Source organism: Bombus pascuorum, chromosome 7, assembly GCF_905332965.1.
Source record: "Bombus pascuorum chromosome 7, iyBomPasc1.1, whole genome shotgun sequence".
NCBI classification, from domain to species: Eukaryota; Metazoa; Arthropoda; class Insecta; order Hymenoptera; family Apidae; genus Bombus; species Bombus pascuorum.
Window position 1 is genome coordinate 3,061,635 of NC_083494.1, and position 27,549 is coordinate 3,089,183.

Here is a 27,549-nt window from a genome sequence, read left to right on the forward strand (position 1 = left end):
TCGCAGTTGATGAAACGTTGAGGAACGATTTGATTCCTCCGGCAAGGTTCCTCGCCAAAAGTAAGAACAGGAGAAATGAAAATAAGGAAACAGCAAGATTTCAGCTCGCCGAGGAAGAAATAGTGGAAGCACAGGAAAATTTGATCTACGAATAGGGCAGCGATAAGTGCCCATGGGATATTAGCGGTGTAACAAGTATTAATGACTCACCTGTGGCTGAGGAACGCAGGTTAGATCTATGGTGTCGCCCAACAGGTCAGGATCCATTACTCTGATACCTGGAAGAATTGTCGAGCCAACTGGGAGATCCTCCTCGGCCACGGCCTCGTATGGCACGTTGAGAAAACGCGGAGGATTATCATTTTCGTCCAGCACAATTACGTATGCATCTACGCCGACGATGTTCGGTTGCTGCCCTGTTGGCACTTCGTCTTCAAGCGTCACGCGGAATCGTATTGTATCATACTCCTGAAACAGGTAGACAATTCGCATAAATTAGCTGAATTACTGCTTCGAATATAATTCATGAAAATATGCGAGTTTATTTGCAAAATTTATTAGAAATGATGATCTCGTGTTATTTTATAAATGTCTTAAATATACATATGTAAATTCTATGGAATTCAAACTTCCCGGCAACTGACATTTTTTATTTTTCTTTTGTTTTATCGCCAGTCATTTACTGAATTCAGGACTTGGAAAAGCGATTCTCCATTTTCCAGGTAAAATTTGTAGTAGATTTGTTATTAACTGTTATTGTATTTAATTTAATTATGCCCAAAATAAACTCAATTTCCCAGAATCGATCATCTGATTTACCCTAAGGATTTACGTTATTACATATATATAGTGTCTGTTATTGTATGGTAAATAGCATATTCCAATTGATGGTTTTCGCTTGGTCAATTTGGTGGGAAGCATTTAAAGCCAGGACAATAATTCCGAGAATGGTAGATTTAGAAAATGACTATTTACGGGAATAACGTGTTTCAAATGTGTTTCGGTATTAACCGAAAATTTGTTCTTAGAGAATCCGCATAAAATTTAACTATCCCATAATAGTTAAGAATATAAGAAAATACATCAAATTCTACCGAGAATTATAATATGGTGGAATAATAATAAATCTTGTTAAACAAGAAATCGGAGAGCAATAATTCTAAGAATAACAGAAAGGACAATAAGATAAAACGAAAGAAATCTCATTAAGCAAAGATCTATTATCACAATCAGAGAGTATGCAAGTAAGTTTGTTGATTTCGAAAATAAATAAATGCCAAAAGTAAGGTAGTTTTAAATAAAACATAATCTTATCCTGTGTACATATTATGTTTCTCTCAATACATCAGATCGTATCCTTTATTCGTAAAGCGTGTCTCTTCAAATTTTTATCAAATTTTCTACCTTTCAGGATATTTATTTTAATTACAAGTATCGCTCGTTTGCAGATATTTCCAAGTTTATACTTGGATGAAACAAAAACGAATTACAAGCGAAAGTTTAAACGTGCCAGGCTACGATACAAGTGCAAAAAAATAAGGATCGTTGAAGTATGTATAATCGCGTTTTCTCTTGGGTCATCTTCCAGTCGATTAATCTTGGATAATGAACATTAATTGAGAGAAAAACAAACGTCGTTAAGGCCGATGGAACAGTTCGCCGGTTTGCAGAGAGTGGCACCTCGTTTGCCAACTTCTCAACTCTAGCGAGCAGACTTTTTTGACTGATGCACCAAAACCACGTCCTTAAACGTTGTGTTTACATTTAAGCTTTTGCTGCACAGCAGCAATTTTCTTAAACAGTCACTCTGATATCTACATACATAAATCTCGTTGTATTGCCTGCTGGAAGAGAAAACAAAGGGGACAAAGGAAAGAACATCTTCAGTTCTTGCGTACAATTTTCGAGATAAATAATTACGATCGCATTACGTATATTTGTTTCATCGTAAAACAAAGCAAAACAAACAAATTTTCCTTCTCTCTAAGATGTTTATTTGCTACGCTATTCTACTTGATGCTGATATCTCTCCTTTCGGAACACTTGCTAACAGCATCGCTGTTACTTAATCTGCTATTTAGTCGCCCTATATAGGGCGGCTTAAACAAAATCTCGCGGGCTGTCCCCCAGAAACCAATACCATAACGTCGTTCTTTTTTAATTAAACTAAGTGATTGAGGATACTCAAACTGTCCTTTTGGGACAAAGTCTGCTAAGGCCATGAGAAACCAGACTCTCTCCTCTCCTCTCAGGTTCCTCGAAATGAAAGGTGGTGTCGATTTTTGTTATTCGGACAGCTCTTATCAAATTGGATGATAAATACGAATAATAGCAAATTTTTATTCTACACAGGTATAAGGACAAGATATTAAGTTCGATAGAACGATAATGACGTTGTGCCTCACGTAGTCAGCTACAAACATCATCCCACACCCAAGTTCGAATCCCGACACCGTAGTTCCTGTTTTTCACGATCCCTAGATGACAAGACTCGTCCATGGATGGAGAGGAAAACGAAACCGATCGGGAAGACCACTTCCGGCTGTCATCAAGCGAAAAAAGTAGGGAAGATGATGGTGTTACACCCCGAGACGAAGAACTGAAACTTCTTCTGTTGAAGAAGCGCGGAGATGTACTTCGAGACATTTAGAAGCTCGAGAGAGGAGAAGAATAAAAGTAAGAGCAACTTGCAAATTATCAGAAAAACACATAATGAGGCTCCAAATTCTTTCTGTAAAATGAGACGTTTCTTATACTTGCTGTCTCAATCTCTTTGTTCGGTTTAATAAGAATTACTCGAACGAGAAATAAATATCTTTTAATTTCCATTTGAATGAAAGGGGAGCACTGTTTTCACTCTAGCAGGCGTCATGGAATGATTTGTTGAAGCGTTTAATTAATTGTTGAAGTGGTCGCCACTTCCAAGAAAACTCTACATCTGGTTTTTAGTTTTCTCAAGCACTGAAGTCATCGATAGCGTATAGACAAAGACTGGGACGAAGGCAAACCATAAAACGGTACACATGCAACGTTGGCTTCAGGGTTTTCCAGTCATAGGGTAACGCAGCTAGCGTGCGGACCTGGATCAGCTCATATTGTATTCCAAACTTTGCACTTACACTTTAATATTCAATATATATATATATATATATTATATATTATATATATAATATATATATAATATATATAATATATATAATATATATAATATATATATAATATATATAATATATATAATATATATAATATTATATATTATATATATTATATTATATATATTAATTATATATATATTAATATATATTATATATATATTATATATTTTTTTTCTACCTTACAATTTATCCACGCCTTCCTTTGTATTCACATACATCCAATAACCTTAACATTAATAATACGTAACACTTTACCACACAGGATATCTGTGTATTAATAAACAATTTGCATATAGAGTATTATCTCTTATACATGTACGTGTTCCATATGAATTATTATGAGAGTTTTCTTCTTTTCGTAATGCAAGTCGATATTACCACGTCTGTGTATTGTAAGTCTATTGAAAGTTTTACTGAAAGTTTGGCAAACAAATTACCTCGTTAGTTTTGCCTTGGTATCTTTTCTTTGCTAGTTGTCTTTTGAACTCTTATCTTGCTTTATCGTTCAACGACCATCAAAACACTCCAAATTAGAAAATTTACTGTAACCCACGTCTGCGGATCGCGCCATTTTAAGTGCATTTCCGGGTACCTGACACGAGTTGCTAATAGAATTAGTTAATTAGCAACGAGCTATCCTAGCTTTGCCATCACAGGCTTTGCAAAAAGTTCAACGCGCAGAAACTTCACAGAGTCTTCAAATAGTTTTCTTGAATATAACATACGTCGCTTCTGTATATCTTTTACCTTGTAAAGCAAACGTCTACATACAGGGTGTCCCGAAATTTGTGGTACAACCGGCAGGAAGATGATTGTAAAAATAAGTCGTAAAAAACAATCTTTTTTCATTTAAGGATTCGTTTTCGAAAAAAATGAGCTTGAAAATCCATCAGATAGCCGCGTATTAACTGGAAGCTTCGAATTATGAAACTTGTGTTCAACTCTCATAGAACATAAAAGATATAACTTAGAAAAAACGAAGCTGGCACCCCGCTGGGGGTAGCCACCCACATGCTATATTTATTTTTATTTTATTTTTTTCTTCACCAATAAGATATAACACTTTACCAAATGTCCATAAGGACAAATTGTAAAATAACCAAAATAAAATAAAAAAAAAAAACTCTCATAGAAAGAAGACTAAAGAGAAAACACCCCACTGACCTCACTAAAGAAATAGTCAAACTGGAAGATGGTATCTCGATGAGGGTAGCCATCCACGTGTTATTTAGCAGCTAAGTCAGAAAAATTTACCAAATGTCCAGCGGGACAAATTGTACAGTACAAATTAAATAATAATAATTAAAAAAACTTGTGTTTCTGCTGATGTTTGTATTATTACATTCCTTTATTTTGCATTTAATTTGAATAGTTTCGTAAATAAGGATGAGATCGCTAGTTTGTACGAGTCTTTTTATTATCGTGACATTGTCCATGTTTGATAACGATTCATCTATTACTCCACGTTCTAACAATAATTTTAACAACTATTTCTTTGCTAATTATTCCTTCATTCTATTAATAATGATTAATTAAACGAAAAAATGTTACTCCTTTTCTTCGACTTATTTCTAATAATCACCACCCGACCACCATGATTTTCAGAATCACCTTGTATATTGGCTGCCAAAAGTTTTCAGCCAAAATGAAGTTCTATATTTCCGTGTAACTTATATATTAATCAAATTCTTGCGCAAATTTTTACAATATCGTACTTTATGAAATACCTTACGTGCTACGCTCGCGGGATGAACATTCATTTTTAAAAACTCTTGAAGCGAAAATAAAATTAGCCACAAAATCATCTCCAAGCGCATCTATTTTGAAACCATTCGTGGTTCATACATCGATGACAATCGATTCAACTGATTCAGGCAGTGGCGAAAAAATCATGTACTATTGGGTTGGCAACTAAGTGATTGCGGATTTTCTCATTAGGTGGTAATGACAAAATCCGCAATCACTTAGTTGCCAATCCAATACTAGCCTAACTCGGAATTTACAACTCATAGAAGCAAGAAATCTACGCCATTCGAACGTTATAACAAGCATTATTAACCCTTTCGTTTCGAGTGCCGCTTATAGGCGACGACCACGCGACGATTCCTGAGTCCGGTACCCCATATATCCGTCATCCAAATGATGCATATACAAGTGCTATCTGTAGTCAATAATATGTCGGGTTAGAGGCGTGTAATGAATCTTTCTTTGAGTTGTTATGCAAGAGCGAAGATATTTACAAGTACAATTATGATTGTGACAGAATTTGACAAGTAGCCGTGGTAATTAGATACTCGGGATGTGAATGGCAATGATTTTAGACTCAATAACGAATCCACGGTCAGCGGGATGACGAATGCGATTTCCTCCACAGTCTAAGTCGAATTCAACTTACCGATTCACTATTCGGGTGTGACTCAACGTACTTGTCCACAGTACAAGTAGAACTTATCCGGCTGCCTCTCAGTCCAAGTGGAACTGCCCTTATATACTCCTCTCCGTACCCTTCTGTACCCCTCGGATCAATCTTTGTTTTTAAGGAGAGCTATTTAATTACTCCATACCTCTGTTAGGTACACGTCTCTCCAGTGACCGTGGCTACGTTCAGCGACCCATTATGTCACTTCGAGCCCAGGCCCACTGTCATTAATCTCGGGCACCCATACTCAGATTAAATCATAAACAACTATTTCTCAGTTTTATTATTTAAATACAGCTATAATAAAAAGTCTGGACTAAAGTATTGGGGACCTTCCGAAACATTCCAAAAGAAACGCCCCGATGTCCTTTCATCTCCGACATATATTTATTTGACAGTATAGTACGGGAACCATAGTAACGACAAATGATACAATCATTAAACGATTGATTTTGTTTTTAAGTAGAGCCGAGCCTTATACGGACTAATAGGGAGACAAAACTGATCGCATCACATTTCTCATGTGAAATTTAATTTGTTCAAATACGGATTAAGGTTAATCTTAATTATATGTAATTGTAAAGAAGGACGTAATGTACAGCCAGAAAACCAATAACGTGATTTTTATTACTATCTCGGCTGTACAGTATGTTTCCTTCATGTCATTATAATACACCGTGTATTCTTATATATATTTATTTAAGGCTCCGATGTCCTTTCATCGCCGACAAATATATTTTTTCGTTATCAGCAGAACATTCTCTGTTGATTTTATTGACATATTGGACTAATCACTTCTTAAGGTTACTCATTATTGAAACAACATCAAAACGTTTCACGCAATATATTTAAAACATCCACAAGATCGTATACTGTTTCATGCTAAAAAATGTATTAAATCCATTGACAGTGAAACGATATTTCATATACGGTTCTTACAAGAATTATCGTTATTTAAGACTTAGGAAAACGTATATACCGCAACCACGCACACTGTGCGTATTTCTGGCGTTTCCGTTCAGTGACAGTACTTCAGCGGACTGGACTGCCGAAGCAAAAGGGTTAAAGTTGAAACACGATTCGACCAAGATGCTAAATTTGCATCTTGGTAATAGGAATTTCGTACGGCTACTTATTGCAAGTTTCGAATACTAGAGACACGTGAAAGGAGCAAGTGGTCGAGTTCTAGTGAGAAGGGATGAAAGGAAGAGTGCATGGCCGTGCAAGGTATTAGATGGACGTCTCTGAATGTATTCTGGGAATGTTTGCATAGCTGGGCCAAAGTGAGTGAAAGAAAAGGTGGAATAGGAAAGAAAAGAATGCACAGGTGTTGGAGTATATTGCATAGAAGATGTGTGTCTGAGACAATGACAGTCTTTGAACCTGTTTTCAGAGGACGTTTCGTTATACTTGTTTGAAAAAGTAAAAAGAGTTTCTTCCTTTCTTGCATTTTCCGAGCTGCTAAAACTAACGAAGTTATATCTGTCGTTCGTAATTGACTAGAATTTGTTAGAATTTAATCTTAAAGTTAAGATTAATAATCTGTGGAAGACACAATGTTTATATTAAAATAATGTTCAGTGATATTTATTAAACAGAACTACAGAACCAAATGTATATAAGCGAGTGATGTAATTAACAAAGTATGGAAGAATTGTTGATTGTTGGCCAGTTACTCTCAGACTAGACGTGGCTAGTAACCCATGATCCCTTAAATATTTTGAGCCCCACTCTTTATACAGTAATGAGTATGACCTGTGTAAGTGTCCTGTGTAAGGGTATTTATGCCTATGCGTGTAATATCGTTGTATTCCAACAGAATTATTTATTAGAATTTTATTTATTCGAATTCTATATGTAGAGAAGATACTCGTGTAGGATTAAGATCTGAAATGTATGGTACGGATTTGTTAAAGTTATTTGCAGGTGTTTCATTAATACGATGAATTTTAATAATTTCGTGCTGGCTAGCAAGGTTTTCTTTTATATCTGAATTAAAGTTTATAATATGCATGAAATTAGATCAAAATAGAGATTTAAAGACTTGTTAAATATATATATATATACGGTAGAGAAATTCGATTATATATACGACATAATATGGACCGGTTCTTCCTCGGATAATCGAAAATTCGAATAATAAGAGCGGTCTATTAGTGTCCGTAAAAGGAAAATTTTGATAATGTAATACTGTGCATGTATTCAGGTTTAATTAATTATTTAATCGGCCGAAAGTTTGATTACCTGCTTCCACAATACCTGACTGTTTCCTTTCCGTACACTTCTATACACTTTCTTACTCTTTGTGTGAAAATTTCGAAAAACATCAAGTTACAGTACAGTTCAAAACATCTCGGATGATAATCGAGACTACATTGTATGTGTCACACACCCAAGAAGACCACCCGCTCAGTAACCGGTTAGACTGAACACCTTGCATGCTACAGCTATTGAAACAATAACTAAAAAGACACACACACCCGAAGGTAGCCCCTCCAAAGGGACTAGACCCTCGGTAGAAGGATCTTCCTAAACTAGCGCTCGAACAGTCCGTTGTAACATTTCAAACCAGTCTGTTCTAACATTCTGTTGTAACGCTTGAACCATCACTCTGTTGGATTTCTACAATAAATTTCATTGTCGCATACGAAGTTCAATTTTCTTCATCATTCGTGCAAGAATCATTTCGTTCGAACGCGAGGAGATCACCTGCGATCCGTTAATTTCGCGATTTCTTGTGTCTCCGACGTGACATATTTTTTTTTTTTTATTTTTATTTTGGTTTTTTTTTACAATTTGTCCTGAAGGACATTTGGTAAAGTGTTATATCTTACTGGTGAAAAAAATAAAATAAAAATAAATATAGCATGTGGGTGGCTACCCCCAGCGGGGTGCCAGCTTCGTTTTTTCTAAGTTATATCTTTTATGAGGTCTATTGGGTGTTTCCTTTTTAGTCTTCTTGCGATGTTTGTTGTGTTGCACGTTTCAGCTGCCAGCTGGTTCGGGCGTATTTTTATTTTTACTCTGTATCTTGTTGCGAGTCTTTTTTTTTTTTTTTTTAAATAGTTTATTTAGCCAATATTTGATTTTTTGTATATTTTTGAGATTCACAATAAACAATGAATTTGAGTATAGTGTGTTTAGGCAAAAGTACCGATACGCGTCGGTACGACGTAGCTGTCACGAATCAACTTTCCTTTTTGCCATGTGGTACGCCAGATGTGACGGTCCTTGCGAGATTCCCCGTAGTCCGGACGCCAAGACCTATCCATTGTTCTAGTAACTCGCAGCAGGCCTAAGAAGACGACATAAACCGAATCTGTTCAGTTTCAGTTTTCTTCACTTAAACATTTTCGGTTTACAGATGGTCCTTATGTTTGTTGCACTCGACTCTTACCTAATACGGAGAAAGCGGGTGCCTGGCAAGATAAAACTTTCCCATAAACAAGGATGCCCACGAGCCATATCTAGCTCTCCTTGTCTTTACTACCTAATTCATTTACCAATGGGCATCGCGGATCGTTACCCTCACTTTTCCACCAAAAAGTGTGGACAACGAATCCGCGTTCTGAGTTCCAAAGGGAACACCCACACCGAGCTTTCTTCTTTGATGGTACGAGTCCGTTTAGACAGTTCTATTTCTAATTTCAATCCGGTTCTATTTCTAATTCCAATTCAGTCACAATATTGACCTTTGTAATAAAAACTCTGAGTCTAAAGAATAAAGATTATACTAAAAAATCAACAGTCGTGTAATTACTTAAAAATTACGTGACATTTTGGCGATCCACTGCCAGGATCCATTCGCTTCAGTGAAAACGAAATTACGATTTCGGCGTACGCGCATCATTGAAGATTGAAGGATCAGCGGACCACTGCGAATCTTTGCTACTACGAAGCCCTGCAGCAACTTTCAACGTTCCACTACGGTGAAACTAGACGAGAGGACTACGGTCAGCGCAGAGCAAGCCTACGAATAAGATTCGGAATCTAGAACCAACCAGAGAGGAAACATCCCAGAGACTCCTCAACGGCCATAGCTACTACGGTAAGCTGGAAATCTGGATTCATTTGTACATTACCGTACGAGAAAATCAAGTTTCTCAAGCGTTTCGAGCGTTTCGAGCTCAAATAAATAGTTCAGACTCAGTAAATTTAATTAGAATCATGTCTACATCGCGAAAAGACGAAACCGAGACCGTTTCCGCAACCGGAGTTACGGATAATCCGATTCGTGCCACACTCGACGCGATATTAAAACAAAACGCACTTATTATGCAACGTCTGGAAGAAGCGGACAATGAAAAAAAAAAACTTGCAGCGGAGGTAGAATTATTGGGAAAACATATGTCTAAAATAAATTCAGGACGTGACGCTACTACCGAATTAGACTCCTATGTTACGATAGATGAAATTAATACCAGCAGTACTCAGATAAAGCGACCACCTGTAAAATCTGACAAAACGGACGATATGGACAGTGAAGAAGAAGTAATAAGTGTTGACAACCCCATGTACAGCGCAAAAACCTGCTTAGACTTTATCCCCATACTCAACGGACAAGATGATATAGGAGTAGAAGGGTTTATTAAACGGGTAAGGGAAGCTCGAGCCGAATGTAGAGAAAAACGCATATTACTACGACTAATTTTAACACAAAGAATCATTGGAGAAGCGGAACGTAGTATCCGCCACTCTGAAATCGAGAACTACGAGGACCTATTTGAAAGCCTCAGAAAATTTGTATCCGTAAGTATTACTTCCAATGGAGCTCGTGATAAGTTGCAACGTACGCGACAAACCGAATCGGTACACAATTATGTGAAGAGATTCCGACACAACCTCAACGAACTGATATACGCGCTTCAACATGAAATTCGCGATCCAGTACGCCGAGCAGTCGCCATAGATCTTGAAACTGAACGAGCAACCAAAGTTTTCGTGCTGAATTTAAAACCCGAAATAGAGATACGCACATCAGCTACAAGGCCGAAGAATCTTCAAGAAGCGCAAGATGCAGCTTTCGAGGCGGAATTAGTCATAGGGGAGATCGAACGCAACAAAAGATTAGGAAGAACAATGTATCAACCAATTGATAGAGCTAAAACCCGATTCCAAGGAACACCTAAACCAATGCCAAGAAACTTCCAGCAAGCTGAGCGAACGCCACTTACCCAAAGAACTCAACTGAAGTGCTTCAAATGCAGCCAAATCGGACATGTCTCCAATCAGTGTAAAAAATTTTTGAACACCCAGCCAACACCCGAGACCACCGGCAGTCCACAATCTCGAGACACACAAGGAGGAAACAAAGGAACCAATAGACCAGACCTTCGAATTAACGCCACACAAGGAAGACTACCCACAGTACTTTTACGATCCGACGGACAACGATATGCTTTATCAATGGTGGTGAGTGCCCAGCCAAAACAACCAATTTTATCGAAAAGTCAAACACGAATTATTTAAAATGTAATACTAGAAAAAAAAGATATTTTTGTTACTATGAACATATAAAATCCGTTGAATAACGATTATTATATTTTCAATATTGCGTATATTTCTCGGAAAATTTCTAGAACTATTGATACATTAAGTACATTACATTGATGCGGTATAAAAAGAGTATACATAAAGTTCCATACTCTAGAAGCATTTAACAAACAAATAATTTTACATTATGGATATTGATGGATATTTGTTCTTTTAGTATTTACAGATAAGTTAACATTACAAGGACATTGTTTTTGAATTTTATTTTCACTCAAATCTTTAAGCGTTGTATATTCTAGAATATTATTAGTTGATGCAATCATACAACAGAAATTTGTGTTTTATATCAAAATATTTAATATTATTTAGCATAAAATCAACTAAAGTTGTCAGGTATTGTTAATAAATTTGAATTTTTATATTATCCATCATTCTAAGACAAACTGTATAGTTTAAATCATTGTTAATTAGTTATTTTGGGAACAATTATAAGTTGGTAACATATTATTTGTACAATTTCAATGTCAACATAGAAATAACAAAATTTTAGTTGATAGATTATCATAAGATAATGATCATATATTCTCAAAGAAGATACATTCTATTAATGAGTTAAGTACTATACTGCCACATGTAATTTTATTCGCAAGTAAATGTATAAATAATATGTTTAAACCAAAAATGATTAATAATAATAATATTTAATATAAAGGAATTAGAGTAGAAATTTGAGACAAGGATCTTATAATGCCTAGAGATTATAACTATAATATGTACCAAGTATTAAGCTCAGTAAGTGATGTTTCTTCTACTATTGAAACAATATCTGTAGACTGGAACATGAATTGTGGATAACTGATTTCACATTATTATTACAGTAAAAATTACAATGCCCTTATTATTGAATAACACAAAGTTTCAATACAAGTTTGTTTTACTTAAGTAGAATTTAAAATGGACAAATATATGTTAATAAAAGGTGTATTCATGGCTTTGTACAATATTCACATTCATATTAATGCATTACAGAGATAGATTAAAGTTGAAATGAAATATTTGATGAAACATGTGTATGTATTTAAAGTTGCACTCCGAATCGATATTTTTTTTATATATACAAGAGTCGGAAAGGCGTACTATATAATGTAGGCTTCAGTATAGTATTTGTAGGATGCTTAAAAAAAAAAAAAAAAAAAAAAAAAAAAAAAAAAAAAAAAAAAATTCGATGATCCAATATGTAAACTTCTTGATGCCTGATGACATAATCACGTTATAAATTGATTGAAATTATCAAAATAATAAATAATAAAAATCATAAAGCCGCAATCAGTCTTCAAAGAAGGAGACTCCGTATTAGTACACAACGATCATAAAAGACACAAACTTGATGTGGAATGGTTGGGACCGTACACGATTGATAAAGTATGTACTCCATACTATTTAATTCAAGAAAAAAAAAATACATGGGAATCGTTTAAAACCCTACTTTCCAGGTCGACACTTCTCTTTGCCAGAATAACCATTTATGTATCAATCTAACCTTTTCTTTTCGCCGAAATGAAATCTTAGTTAACATTTCCACCAACACCCAACACCTGTACCTCAACCAATACATGCCACCCCCAAAGAGAAGAGGAATCAGCTGCAATTTCAAATCACATCCAGTGCGATTTCACAAAGGGCCTCCTGAAGAAAACTTGAGGGACCAAGTTCAATCTAAGGAGGGGGGAATGTCACGAATCAACTTTCCTTTTTGCCATGTGGTACGCCAGATGTGACGGTCCTTGCGAGATTCCCCGTAGTCCGGACGCCAAGACCTATCCATTGTTCTAGTAACTCGCAGCAGGCCTAAGAAGACGACATAAACCGAATCTGTTCAGTTTCAGTTTTCTTCACTTAAACATTTTCGGTTTACAGATGGTCCTTATGTTTGTTGCACTCGACTCTTACCTAATACGGAGAAAGCGGGTGCCTGGCAAGATAAAACTTTCCCATAAACAAGGATGCCCACGAGCCATATCTAGCTCTCCTTGTCTTTACTACCTAATTCATTTACCAATGGGCATCGCGGATCGTTACCCTCACTTTTCCACCAAAAAGTGTGGACAACGAATCCGCGTTCTGAGTTCCAAAGGGAACACCCACACCGAGCTTTCTTCTTTGATGGTACGAGTCCGTTTAGACAGTTCTATTTCTAATTTCAATCCGGTTCTATTTCTAATTCCAATTCAGTCACAATATTGACCTTTGTAATAAAAACTCTGAGTCTAAAGAATAAAGATTATACTAAAAAATCAACAGTCGTGTAATTACTTAAAAATTACGTGACATAGCCATGGTCTAATATGTGTCGTGGATTTTCGGTTTTTGCGTTTATTTTTTTGTTTTTTGGGTTTAAGTCGCATTGGTGCGTGATTTTTGTGTATTCTTGTGTGTGTTGTATTTTGTCCTGAAACTTGGCCGCAAAACAGGACTCCTCGGTGTATTACTTTTATGCGTTGTGGGATTTTGGGGGGGGGATGAGAGGGAAGGGGAGGGGGTGTTAAATTATATTATTTACAATGATTACAGTATTTACATATTTACAGTACTTACATCTAGGTTACACGGTGGTAGGAATGGTTTTTTGTCGAATTGGTAGTTTTCACTTATATTTTCTTATGGGTTTGGAATCCACCAATATTTTTTTGTGTTTTTTCTGTGTTTGTCTTTAGTGTCTTTTTGGGGGAGGGCCATGTTGTACCTCCACCTGGTGTCTGCAGTCTCTTGTTGCGAGTCTGGTAATCTCGACGTGACATATGCACCAAATCGATGAAGTTACTGTAGTGTTGAATATTATACCTAGTTTATGTCTTCGCAAAGAACTGTTTGACTCTCTGAAATCTACTTCAATTTTCACGAGTGTCTTAACACGTGGACAAAAGCAGAGTTCGAATTGGTCACCGAACAATTTTGAAGATCGTTGTGTAACGATAGTACAACAGAAGCTTAAACGTGGAATATAACATGCGGCGATAACGCGCCAAAGGACATTTATCCGAGCGTGTGGAAGAGTCTCAAGAATTTTAACGCGAAAATCAAACCATAGAAGAAGCACTATCGGCAGCAAATTTGCCGACAAGTTAAACAGCCTGTCGGAGTTTCTAACTTTCATTTTACATCCGCGAGCAACGGTTCACGTTTCAAGGCGGAAAATCGACTCGCGAATCATCGATCCTCTAAAATAGAACCAGTGATGTAACTATGGTTTCTCACGTTTTAGGCTGAAGCACGTTCCAGATCAAATCAAAAGGCTGCTCTGAAGGATAGCGAAACTTCCGTAGTAACTTCGTCCTTTCGAAAACGTGTACCGTAGCCCTTCATGCATGCGTAATGGTCGAGCCACAATGCCGCCGGCTTTCGAGCAAGTGAATCTCGAATAACGTCGACCTAATTGTGCACGATCGTACGTGTGCAATGAAGAAAATAACGAGACATAGCAAGAAAGAACATTTTCACGACGAAGGTGAACACACGAGGAGAATTACTTAAGATGAATTTTGTAGCTCAAGAATATTCAGATAAAGCTTTTTTCCAAGAGGAATACAGAGATTTACAAGTTACACTTAACACTTTGACGACCGTGTGCTCTGACAAAGCAAATAACCCGAAAGGGAAAATAAAATTGTAAAATTAAAAATGCGTATTTTAGCAGTCGATTGAAAAGATTCAAACGGTCGCTTGGAAAGTTCGTTCCGATTTACATTTCGATTCGATATATGTACATTTGTTGAATTACATGGGTGCCATTTCGTTCCACAACCTTCCCCATCTTTCACGCAATTTGAATATTCCATGCTCGGAGAACCTCTCAGATTTTTCGGCGGAAAACTTTCCAACGTGATTTTTTATGTCGAACAAAGAGTTAAAAATCGGAACGAACTTCCCGAGCAGTATTTAACGAGTGTAATATTTTATTAAAAATCAACGAGCATATTTAAGGGTACTTTTTAGCGTAATATGCTTGAAAACAGTTTTTCCGATGGAAAATTGCTAAGCAAAATTTATTATTTTATTAAATTCCTCAAAAATCGGGATTAACTTTCCGAGTAATAAATATTGATAACTGTTCTAATATATTGATGACGGTTTTGTATTATTCAAGCATGTAATGTAAAAACACTTGTAATATTTTGTTTATCGCATCAATTGCATTTTTTTTTTTTTGCATAAAAGATATAACTTAGAAAAAACGAAGCTGGCACCCCGCTGGGGGTAGCCACCCACATGCTATATTTATTTTTATTTTACTTTTTTTTCACCAATAAGATATAACACATTACCAAATGTCCATAAGGACAAATTGTAAAAAACCAAAATAAGATAAAAAATAAAAAAAATAATAAATTGCATTTTTTTTACTGTTTTATTTAACAGTAGTTAACATTTTTCTTATGTAAAGTGTCAACGAGTTCCATTAACAAAATTGGAAAAAATTTGAGTTTTGCTTTTTTTATTCGTCTTTCATTGATATAATATTACATATTACGCGTTATAAACAAATTATAAGTTTCTACAGGGTAAGAGACCGAGATCTCGTCGCCTGATCGATCTTTGTCGTTAAATGCTCGAGTCTGTAAACGGCACTTAGAATTTGAAGTAGATACGTGGCTAGTTAAAAGACAGCAAAAATAAACGAATTCGTCGTTGCAGAGTCTTCTGTAACACACTGTTTCCTCACGAGTGGTGCACTACGTTATTTTTTAATATTCCAGGTCGTGTTTCAACATCTAAAGTACGTAATTCTAGCATTTATTTTCGGTGATGTGTGACGTATTGCTTCTATTTCCACATTCCCAAATGAGGATGAAATATCAATTAGTAGATGAAACTCTCCGCTTAGATTCCATTTCAATTCCTTTTTTAAATTCCATTCTATAAAAATATAAATTTGCAGAAATATCCGCGGTCTAATCGTAACTTGCAGATTATTAATTCCATTGTTACAATTATCGCGGATGTTTATGCAATTTCGTATCTTTATGAACGTGATCTAACAAAACCAAACTAGACGTTTCTTCCATCTAGTAAATACCATCGTTTTCCATATGTTTCAAATGTGCTTCATTGAGATTAAATGGACGATGTTACAGATTTTTCGTTTGGGCCTTTTTTCTATCGAAGGATAATATGTTTTTATAAAAAGATGGAAAATTGCTCTATAGATATATTCACTTTCTTCGCGATATATTTTTTGGCGGGGAAAAGTAGCACATATTCACATTAGATACTTTCGTTATTTTATTATTGTCTATTATCAAACATTTTGTTTCAAACAATCATGTACATATCTACTTACACATACACATATTGACTTACTCTATTTTTTTACTCTCACTGTTTCAATTATTCGCAAACCCAATTGCAGATTAAACTAAACCGATTAAACCTTTTTTTCTAAAATTCGAAGAAAAGCTGCTGCGAAGCGACATTTTCACGCGTCCATTAATATTACTTATTCGCGTGAAATAAAAACTCATGGCAAAGCCGAAGAAAGGTGAAACGGTAAGTTGGCGCTCGGTGCATGTCCGCGGTGCGGCAGGAAGTAAAAAGAGACAGAACCGTACAATTCAACGTAATGACTGCAATTTAGCGAGGGAGCAGGGGGTCAAGGATCCAAATACGATGCACGGTCTTATCATTATCACGCGCGTCACTGTGTTGCACACGTTGCCTCTCTCTCAACACGCGAGCGATCCGCGAGCACGGTAATTTCGACGTGACAGAGCCCAGAGAGGAAGTTCCTTTTCCGTCCGCGAAAACACGCCCCTTTGGATCCCGCATCCTCCTCGCTTTACCCTTCGCAGTTACATATATTCCCGTTTCTCCTTCTTGTATCTCTGACTGTGAATAACCTTGGAAGCTCCTCTGCTTCCTTTTTGAACCGACACAATCACGCGACTTTCCTCTCTACTCTCTTCGAATCTGCCTTTTTAGTCCGCGGTTCTCTTCCCGTTCTTTCCTTCAATTCTTTTCTTTCTTTCTTTCTCATCTCCCTTTTCCTTTCTTTCCTCGTTTCGCGGTTCCGCAACGGTTCCAGATAATCCACCTCTTATTCTTGAGTTTCCTGTCGGTTGCAGACAGAGGGACGGAACAACGTAACCACTTTCGAGGGACACAATGCGCCGACAACCCCGCCGCCTCGGTTTATCCCCGCGTCGTGCTACCCACTGCTCTGCTCGTCGTGTATCGCGGCTACGTGCAGAGAATCGCGATCCGCCGCACAAAAGCCCGACAAGACCCTGTTTCGCTCGGTTTTGCGCTTTTATTTCGACGACACGCTCGCGACAGCGGAGGTCCGTGCACGAACGGCAAACAGCCTCCGCGATCAGTCGACACTGTGACCTTCCCCTCTATCGATGAAATCGCAACGAGGTGCTGGTCGTGTCGCGACGTTTCCCCGAATTGCTCGACACCAGCACTTTATTAGCTTGCCACGTGACACTTTGACGTTGCTTATCGAGTTCAAAGGGAGTTGCGAAGCTAATAACACGAATACGAGATTCTAATTACAATGGGGAAGATTAATGGGATATTCGGAAATACACGAATACGTAGGGCACACGTAATGTGTGAAAGTATGCACAATATTTACCATATTTAATTATTTTATCGTATTTAAGAAAATCGTGACATAACATTTATCGAATGAAACGAATTTCTCTTTTGGTTTTAAGGTAGGACCTCGATTAACCTACTTAATCGAGACAGGTCGAGGAGTTCTGATAAATCCAGGTTCAACGAATAATCGAGGGCAAATAAATGAAAACGAGTTTTCTATACCAACATGAGCCTTTTATTTCCAAGAGATGTAATTGCTTTTGCACTATAACCATATTTCTCATTTGTAATACAATTATTTAATTAAATTATTTGCTCAACGTTGCTTTTGAAAGTGCTTTATCATGCCATCCTCTCAGCATCATTAAACTTTCTGTTAGACTGAACGTGTCTTCCTTATTCAAAGGATTGAAGCATCTTCTTTATGACTAATTTTTTCATTTTCTATTACCTCATCGAAGGGCTAATTTCAGGCAGCCGCACTTCTATGTTAAGTTCATCCAATTGCTCACTTGCTGATCCGGTATCGATCCACTGTGCAATTGTTTCTATCATTTATGACAGGATGTCCTGTATCGACAGTTTTACATCTGTAGAGCTTGAGTCATCACCTAATTATAGTCTGCACCTGAACTTTGTCTCATTGACATTTTTTTTTTCTTTTTTATTTTATTTTGGTTTCTTTACAATTTGTCCTTATGGACATTTGGTAAAGTGTTATATCTTATTGGTAAAAAAAAAAAAGTAAAAATAAATATAGCATGTGGGTGCCAGCTTCGTTTTTTCTAAGTTATATCTTTTATGTCATTGACATTTGACACTCATATAAATATATTTATCGAGCCATTCGATGGGGTTAGGGGCGTTGACGAACAGAATTTCACAATTAACCGTGGCGATTAATTGATGCTAATGACAATAATCTTAGGTTCAATAACGAAGACACGGTCAACAGGATAACAAATGCGCTTCCTTACTTGTCCAAAGCCAAAGTCAAACTAAACTCATGTACTTTACTCTGTACATCTCTGTACTCCTTGGGTCAACTCTCTTTTTAAGGAGAGCTATACAATTACGTTATACCTCTGTTAGGTACAAACGTCCATCCCGTGACCGTGGCTACGTTTAGCGACCAGATGTGTCACTTCGAGCCCAAGCCTACTGTCATAAATCACGGGCAATCATAATCGAATTAAATCATGAACAACTACTTCTAAGTTTTATTATTTAAACACAGCTATAATAAAAAGTCTAGACTGAAGTATTAGGGATCTTCCCAAAAATTCCAAAAGAAAGACCCCGATGTTCTTTCATCTCCGACAAATTCATATAAATCTTCGATATCGAGGGATTTCAATGCAGTTAGAAAATTATCATTTGGCTATGAAGGAAGCGTTTGATATTATTAACAAAAGATTCCGGTTAATCGAGGTTCTACTGTACTTCCTTAGCTATCTACATATAAATATGAGTTTGCATAAATATGCAGTCTAGTGTTGGCTATAGAAAAGAATATTAGTAATTAATAATTTTGTTTATATTTATTTATTTACCATTAAGATACACGCATTAAAATACGCGTCGAGTTTCAATGATATTTAAATGACGACGACAAATATTAGGCAAGTGTTTGTTGAAGAAAGCTAATCGAAGAAAGTTATGAAATTGAAGATACGAAAGTGCATAGGATACGCATAATACGTGAGCAATATGTAAGTATCCAATACCATTCACATTATTTAACAAATAAATCAATTTTCTATTGAAGTTTTATTTTGTAAATTATCTTACAAGAGTACGAATTTTAATTATACAACGAACAAGACAGATTATTGTGATGTAAGCATAAAATTTTAGTTAGTTGACAGAAAGTTTCTTGTTAAGGGAGGCACGTTTCAGCAATTTGTACTTTGAATTTCTTGCGCTAGTAAATAAAGCTCGTAATGTTTTTTCTCTATAACTGAGGATTGTAGTCTTAACCACAGAATGAAATTCTCCGCTATCTTTAAATTGCTTTGCAAAAACTTGCGACATTGATTGTTGCGGAAAGCAATAAAGAGTGATTAAGGAAAATTGTTCATTAAGCTGCGAAAGAAGTAAGTTCCTCTGGGTATAAGAAAAGTTGTCATGGTATATTGCATCAGCATTATGCTTTATATTTCTACTCTGGCCAGCTTTTTGATTTATAAAATTACAGCGGCAAGACGTCAGAAGAAAGTAAGGAAGAAAACGAAGGAAAGGGAACACGGACGATCATTTCTCTAATTATAATATAATCTTCCATGAAGTGTTTACGATATCTTGTAAATTCATCGTTTCCAATTCTCATCTAATCTCTTAAATAAATACAAGATTCTATTAACTTATGAATAGTAAACAATTTTGACACCCAGCATAGACCGAGCGTTTAGTAAACAATTTATTATATATAAATTTTAAGCTTACGATTTGCATTCCAAAAAAGGTTCTCAATTTTACAAATAACAACACATTGTTTATCGTAGATACCTGCGAATAGAATTATTGTTATTTTAATTATTATAGTGGCATTTTTAAAAACCAACAACAATTTCTTACATTATTATCTATCTTGTGAATTTATTTTATTTATTAATCTGGCAAAAGATTCAAACAAATTGCCTGTCTGTGAATTTCAAGAATTTCAAGTACGTAATTTTAAACACCACACAAGTTGGTTAGAAAAGCTGATCTATTTTTGTAAAGATGTTCCGCAAACTTTGGTTTGGGGTTCGATACACACAAGGAGTAGATCTTATCAATTTTATAAATTTTCTTTATGGATATTACGTAGGTGTTCGTCTAAATGTCACAGTGCTGCGGATAATGTGACAAGCAAAAGCGGCGATTAATTACCATTGCCGCGAATCCTCTCGCTCATCTGCGTATCTTCTCGTATAACTGAGAAGCAGCCCAGAAATGCGAATAACAAAACTCCCTCGTCTGCGTGGAGAATCGCTGGCGAGAATTTCATCGCAAGTGAAGACTTGTAAGTATACTAACATCGACTTGAAGGGTCTCGTTAATAACCGATTCCATTAATCGATTTTCTCTTAGAAATAATCTGAACGAGATTCCTCTTCGACGATAGATAAGACTAACAGATAGATCGCGGATACTTATGCACTTATGAGAGTTATAAAAGTGTGAAAATGTAAAGAATGCACGTAGTATGCAAGAATACGTGAAATATCAGAAATAAAGCGATGGTTATAATATCTAGTGGGTGGATAAAAATTCTACGTTTTTGACTACGATCATAAAAGTATGAAATTGCATGATATTGATGCTAATAGTCAGACAGACGCAAGGAATGAGCGAATGAAGAAATCTCTGGAAAATCCGACAAGCGGCCACTTCGATGGAAAAATGAGATCTGTATAATTTTTGTTGCCTCTTGGTGCATAAGATTGCAACGAGCTGCTGAAATCTTTTCCTTTTAACACGTTCGTCGCCCAGCGTGATTCGGCTAAGTTTCCTGCGGGGCCCAAATCCAACCGCCGGTACGCAGAACGTAAATAGAGCGACAAGCAGGAATTCATCGTTTATCGCCTTCGATTCATTATAAAGAAAAGATTATTTATTTCTGAAATGGAGAAAGCGACAAGCTATCCAGCTAGAGTATTCCGAGGGATCTCATGGCAGATATCTCAGATCTTTCATTTAGTCGAGAAGCATACTTGTGAGACGTACATCGGTGATTTTTTCCTCCTCAAAATGTTCAGTAAGCAGCGTGAAAATATATTTGAAAGTGAGGAGAGTAGTGATGACGGAGTCTAACTATTTTTCGAAGTGCCCAAAATCACCCTAAGTGTGTTTGGAATGTTTTAACGAATACCATACGATATAGGGTAATGTAATATATTATCCAGAATATAAATTAATAAAAAGTATGGTATAATGTGTTTTTAATATTTTTATGTCGTATATCCTATATATAATATCGTATATTTAATTAACTCGAACAAGAAGAGCGTCACCATCATTTGGTGACGGGGCCCCCACGAAAGTATACCCGTCGCATAGATATGTGCGACGTGCCGATGAACGTGTTAATACGAATCTAAATAGGTACAGTTTCGGCCGAGCTATTTTCAGTTAAGTAAAAATGTAGGGATTCTTATAGAATCACACGATACGTTTAAAACTGTGAATAATCTAAAGATCTTTCAGGACTCGAAACTTTAAGATTACGAACCATTGTTTCTATTTGTTGTAAAAGCAATAATGCAATTAATTTGCGCAGGACAAATGTTATTTTCAAATGTGGTTTTATCAGTTATATCACACGCGTATAATTATTCAATAATTTCTACCAAATTTCTTCATTTTTGTTCCCAAACGTTTATGGTAAATATATGAATAAAATATACATAAATATATGTAAGATATATATACATACAATATATATAAATAAATAGATGGAAAAACTCTCTTTAAATAAATATTTTTATATTGTCAAAATTATGATGAATGATATTAATATTGTCGAAAAAACGGAATTTGTTGACTAATCGTTTTGTACGCATTTGCTAAAAAAAGAAAAAGAAAGAAAAATAAAAAATAAAGGGAGTTGATTCGCACAGCTGTTGGGGTACGTTAAAAAGAACATTGGAAATTTCAAGTTAGTACAACATGTCCATTATTCAACAAAGCAAATAAGCAACGATGTTACTAATACATAGTTCTATACTTCTTTACATGTGCACGAACATGGTCGTATGTTTTATGCAACGTTAGAGACAAACTAACTCGGCAGTTGTTGCATATCGAATAGCAAAGTTGAGGAACAGAGTGCAAGGGCAAGGAACACAAAGTGTCCTAAATTATTTCACTGACGAAGAAAAGCGTCGTATATCAAAGATTGCTCGTTGAAAATTTTCATTTTTACGAATTGATTTAGCAATAATTATTTCTAATAAATTATAACTACTATAATCTTCGTGTAAAATGTAGATAACAGTAAAATTGTAATATTAACCTCTTGAAAATACGACAAAATCTTACGTGAATCGTGTAGCTTGCATAATAATGAAGAAATAGAAATGTGAAAGAGCGAAATCAAAAATATATATTACACGTCGTGGTGTTGGAGTTAATGGAACAATAGATGATCGTAACATGAAATGAAAATTAATATAATTTTCTTTCGATGAATCTGTCGATGAATTTTCGAGTGCGTTCTTTAATTCACAATTAAATTAAATTACCAAAATAAGTTTACACTGATGTATTATTTTACTAAAGTTTAGTAATGTACATGTATCATAATGCTAATTACCATGGGTCTTCTGCAACAGGTATTAATTTCACTCATTATCGAAAAACCGTTTTAATTGATTCGTTCGATCCGGACCAATAAATTAATTAATAGAAATTCCAAAATTTTATTTTCTCATGAAACGATTCGTTTTTAAGGAATCCAGTCGAAAATGTAATTCCACGATAATTTTCAAAGTATGCATTTTGTGCAGAACGAATTTCGAACATGATGCAAAAGGAGACCTTTGCCTGAATCGGTAGGAGACGACATATTTAACGAGTTCTTTCACAAATAAGAAATTTCGTCTATTGGGTACAGTAGAAGCATCTTTATCGTAACAAATCGTTCTCAAACGTTACTCAAACATTCTCTCATGTGGACGTTCTACTACACAAACAGCATATTTCTTATTAGAACACTCTATGTAAGTATGCACATTGTGTTATTTTCTTTCTGTAGGGCGAAATCCAACCAGAATGGACGATACGCATTAACAGAGCAACGAAAAAGTAACACAGCAGAACTAACAGTACTCAAACAATTATTTGACCCAGTTGCCGAAATAATGAGGGATCCATAAGTCCGATCTTTTTCAAATTTCACAGGGAATAAGCAGAATCGAGGAAAATAGATCCCTTTTGATTTTGCACTAGCAAACCAATATTTACTTAATTTCATTTTATTTATTTATTGTTAAAAATGACAACGTGAGTTCGCGCTTACCATCCATATGCATATGCGCTAATTACAATAAATAGTAACTATAATATAGCTCCAGATACAATCGATAGATTTAATCGATAGGTTTAAGATATTCTTTTGTATTTATCCCCAGTCCATGTAAGAAAGTGCAATAAAGGTTTTTCGGCTCAGAACGGAGTGATAGATTTATCCAAAGAATGAAATAATAGTTATTGTGATCCTATCTCTGAATACAGAAATAACAACAGGTTATAGGCCCAGGTTCAATAATTAGTTATTATTTTACCGAAAATATTATTAATTGTAATATTATTGAGCAGCGCAGAAGATAAACTAAAAACAAAAAAGAAGTGCATGATCGATGATTCAGTGATGAATATCATAAGGGCGCTTTATATAATAATTGCTTACGTGATAATAGAGTTATCAAAAGAATAAACTAATAGCTATAGTGATCCTACCTCTAAATACAGAAATAACAACATTTATTTGCTTATAAGTTTATTTTAAGGTAGTCCCACTAATAGTAAAATCAATTTATTTCATTTCGTTTGAAGTATTTTATATAAAACTCGATGCTAAGTATTTTTTACTTTATTACGTGAAAATTCTCTTATCCAAACATTTTTGTCCTTCAATTAGTTCACACAACGGAATTTCCACTGTAGTTGGCGAACTGCTGAAAATTTCGTCGCGTTTTCAGTCTGGTGCACGTAGCGAGAGACGATAAATAAATAAATGAGAAATGTAACGAGGTCCCGATAACATTGACGTTGCGGCCGATTGCAGGCGGCGTTGCACCACGTCACGTCGCGTCGACAAAGAAACGGCGTATTGCGGCTTTCATTAGCAGCATCATATCGGCAATCGTCATCCCGAATCATCCAATTAACGGCAGCTATAATGAGGACGTCATAAATGATTCATAGTCGAATTTCTCATCAATGCATCGCCACTGCAGCAAATGGAATTATAGTTCGACCGTATGGCAGCTACATTTGCAGCCAGTTTTTCCCACTAAAAGCCATTCATCTCATCAATAGGACTGTCATTCACGGGCATACGGAGAATCTATAATTCTATGAATAGGAAATGACCATTTACATTGTAAGCACTTAGTCATCAGATTGACTGCTTTCTGTAAAGGTGGACATTCGGCAACGTTAAATAATAATAAATGATTACGCACAGATAATGGTATACAGAAACGTAGTTTTGCAAATTAATCGCCTTTACGTATGTATTCATGTTAATTACATATTTCCATTAAACGATTTGCTCGCTTGTAGGATTTTTCACGCAATTCTGTTACCTTCAATGCTTCATATCGATGGTTTCCATCATCACAACTGTCTTATTTCAATATTTCATTAGGTAATTTTTAAATTAACAAAAATTTTAATTACCCATTGTTCGTAAATTCCTGTATTCCTGTATATATAAATTTTACATGCACAATTCTGTATTCTATTTATTCTATTTATCTAAAGTAAATTAGAATATTAAAAATGGTTCATAATCTTTTCAGCATCCTAATTTCTACGATTTTATCTTTGACACGTAAAACAGTGGATTTTGCGTTTATGAAATGTTTTATAAATCGCGTTACGTATAAAACATTTCAGTGAATCAGTGTACGTATTCCAAGCGATTGAAAGCGTTTCACAGCACATCACTTTCTGCTTTCCAGGCTTGAATTCTAACACGGGATGCTGCCATACCGAGAAAAATCAAATTCGTTCGAAATACTTGAACCATCATCTTCTTGCCATTGTCAATTTCCTCGAGAAAATAATCAACGTATCGAGATGGCTTTATCGAGAATGTCATTAACCCGATACGTTCCCAGTCCATTAGGAGAAAAGGATCGTCTTTGCAGATATCATGCAAATATGGGTCATCGATGAAGCATTTAGCCCTGCTGGCTTGTTCTGTTTTATTCCAGATCGTTGTACTTACACTTCATACCGATAAACAGCTGGCTTTTCATTTGCATCCTAATTGGGTCAAAACCGCGATATCTTGCTCCATATTAACCAGGTCAGCACCAGTATCCGTTTATTTTTCGCGAATACTCTAATAATAATATGAGCGAGACACGTAACAAAGATTACGTGGCAATGTATAAAAATCCATTCTTTTGATTATCTTTTGTTGCTATTCGATGATCAAAAACACTTTAATTTTAATGCAATATTGATTATCAAAGGGAGAAAAATTGATCCTACATTAAAAAACGTAAAACAGTATGTAATTATAAAGATAATACAGAAAATTAGAAATTTCAAATTCAATCATGCAAGATCCATCATTAATTTAAGAATACAAAGAAAGAGAGCAAGAGAAATATTTTACTTTAACAGAATTAACATGCTGTATAGTAAACAGTTATCAACTTGCACGCTCTTCGTATTGTTCAATCTAGATCAATGTACATGTATAGTACTCGTACATTGTAATATTCAACGCTGCATTCGTTTCATTATCACACCCACACAAACCAAATTTAATTACTTTTATTATTACTATTGTTCAATTTAATATTTAAATAAACTAATGATATATATATTGATATCAAAACAACATGTTTATAAAAACGCTGTAATCTGATTTTTTAAACAATTCTACGATCTTGCGATAAGTAGCCAGTATACTTAGAAATCAGGCCAAGACACTCGAGTTTTTTGATACTTTCGCGAAATTTATATGGATAATAACAGTAGAGAAATGCAAACGATCTCTCCGCCTCATATCTAAAAACGTTCAACCGACGTGACTTGGGCCAAATGCGCTTTTGCTTCGCCGCATTCTACCACATTCTGTGATCCACACCACCTTGTTCTCTTTTGTCCAATGTTCGTGCACGTGATTTAGATGCATGCTACATAAATTATGAGCAATGCCCACCGTACGAACACGTATAATTGTGGCTTGTAAGCTTCCTAATTACACTTCAATGGTAAATTAGCGATACCGAAGGTTATTAAACAACAGGATGAATTAAGAAGAGTAACGTAATAGTATTTAGCTTGATATTGTACACATACAATTCTTCTATGTGGTTTATTAAGGTGGCCTAAAAATATCTAACATTATTTTCATCTGAAAGTATTTACGAAAGGATTGAGATTTTTATAGGAAACTTGAAGCAACATGTGGACTCTGTGTTTATATTTTTTTTACTCAATGAAATTACGAAATAGCAGAATGGTGCAACGTTGTTCATATCCAACAGAATCGTGTTTGCTTATGCCCAACGGCAAATGCGATTGGAACGTAAAAAGTGAGAAATTTTTATGCAAACTTGAATAAAGATAGATTATCTACAATATAGCGCACGATTTTTTTGATATCTCAATCCGTTGAATTTTTATAAATTTTCAAAGTTAAGTTTTCTCAGCGAAGAATAACATTTTGTCTTTAACGAGCCGCTGTTTTTTTATTATTCAAAATTATGGAAAAATCGTACAGTGCATTGTAGCTAATCTATTTTTGTTTAGATTGGCAGAAAAATGTCTTGCCTTTTACGTTCCAGACATATTTGCCGCTGAGCGCAAGAAAACAAGGTTCCGCTGGATATGAAGTCAGACCACGTTGCACCACTCCGCCATTTCGTAATTTTATGTAATAAAAAAGATATGAACACATAGTCAAGACGTTGCTTCAAGTTCCCTATAAAAATCTTGATCCTTTCGTAAATACTTTCAGGTGAAAAAATTCTTAGATTTACTCTACTTTTTTAGGCTTTTAGGGTTGCACACCCTCTTGAAGAACAAGGAGGATATAACCCTTTTATGTACTTCTTTTCTGGAACAGATATGCTCAGAGTACAATAAAAGACTACTGTAAACTTAAAAATTTCAAAATTGTTAATATAAATAGTGACAAATGAAATGCAA

At 35.5% G+C, this 27,549-nt stretch overlaps 1 protein-coding gene and 1 long non-coding RNA gene across 3 annotated transcripts in view; one reads left to right on the plus strand and one right to left on the minus strand.

Moving 5' to 3' along the window:
- The window catches only part of LOC132908972 (cadherin-87A), a 582,211-nt gene that overhangs the window by 44,957 nt on the left and 509,705 nt on the right, over positions 1-27,549 (minus strand). For both annotated transcript variants that reach the window (XM_060963473.1, XM_060963472.1), the window contains one exon: positions 211-468. In XM_060963473.1, coding sequence (XP_060819456.1) covers positions 211-468 — 258 coding nt within the window. The remainder of the gene's footprint in view (positions 1-210; positions 469-27,549) is intronic.
- LOC132909059 (uncharacterized) overlaps positions 1-27,549 on the plus strand; it is an 81,366-nt gene that overhangs the window by 18,410 nt on the left and 35,407 nt on the right. The gene's annotated exons all lie outside the window — the stretch shown is intronic.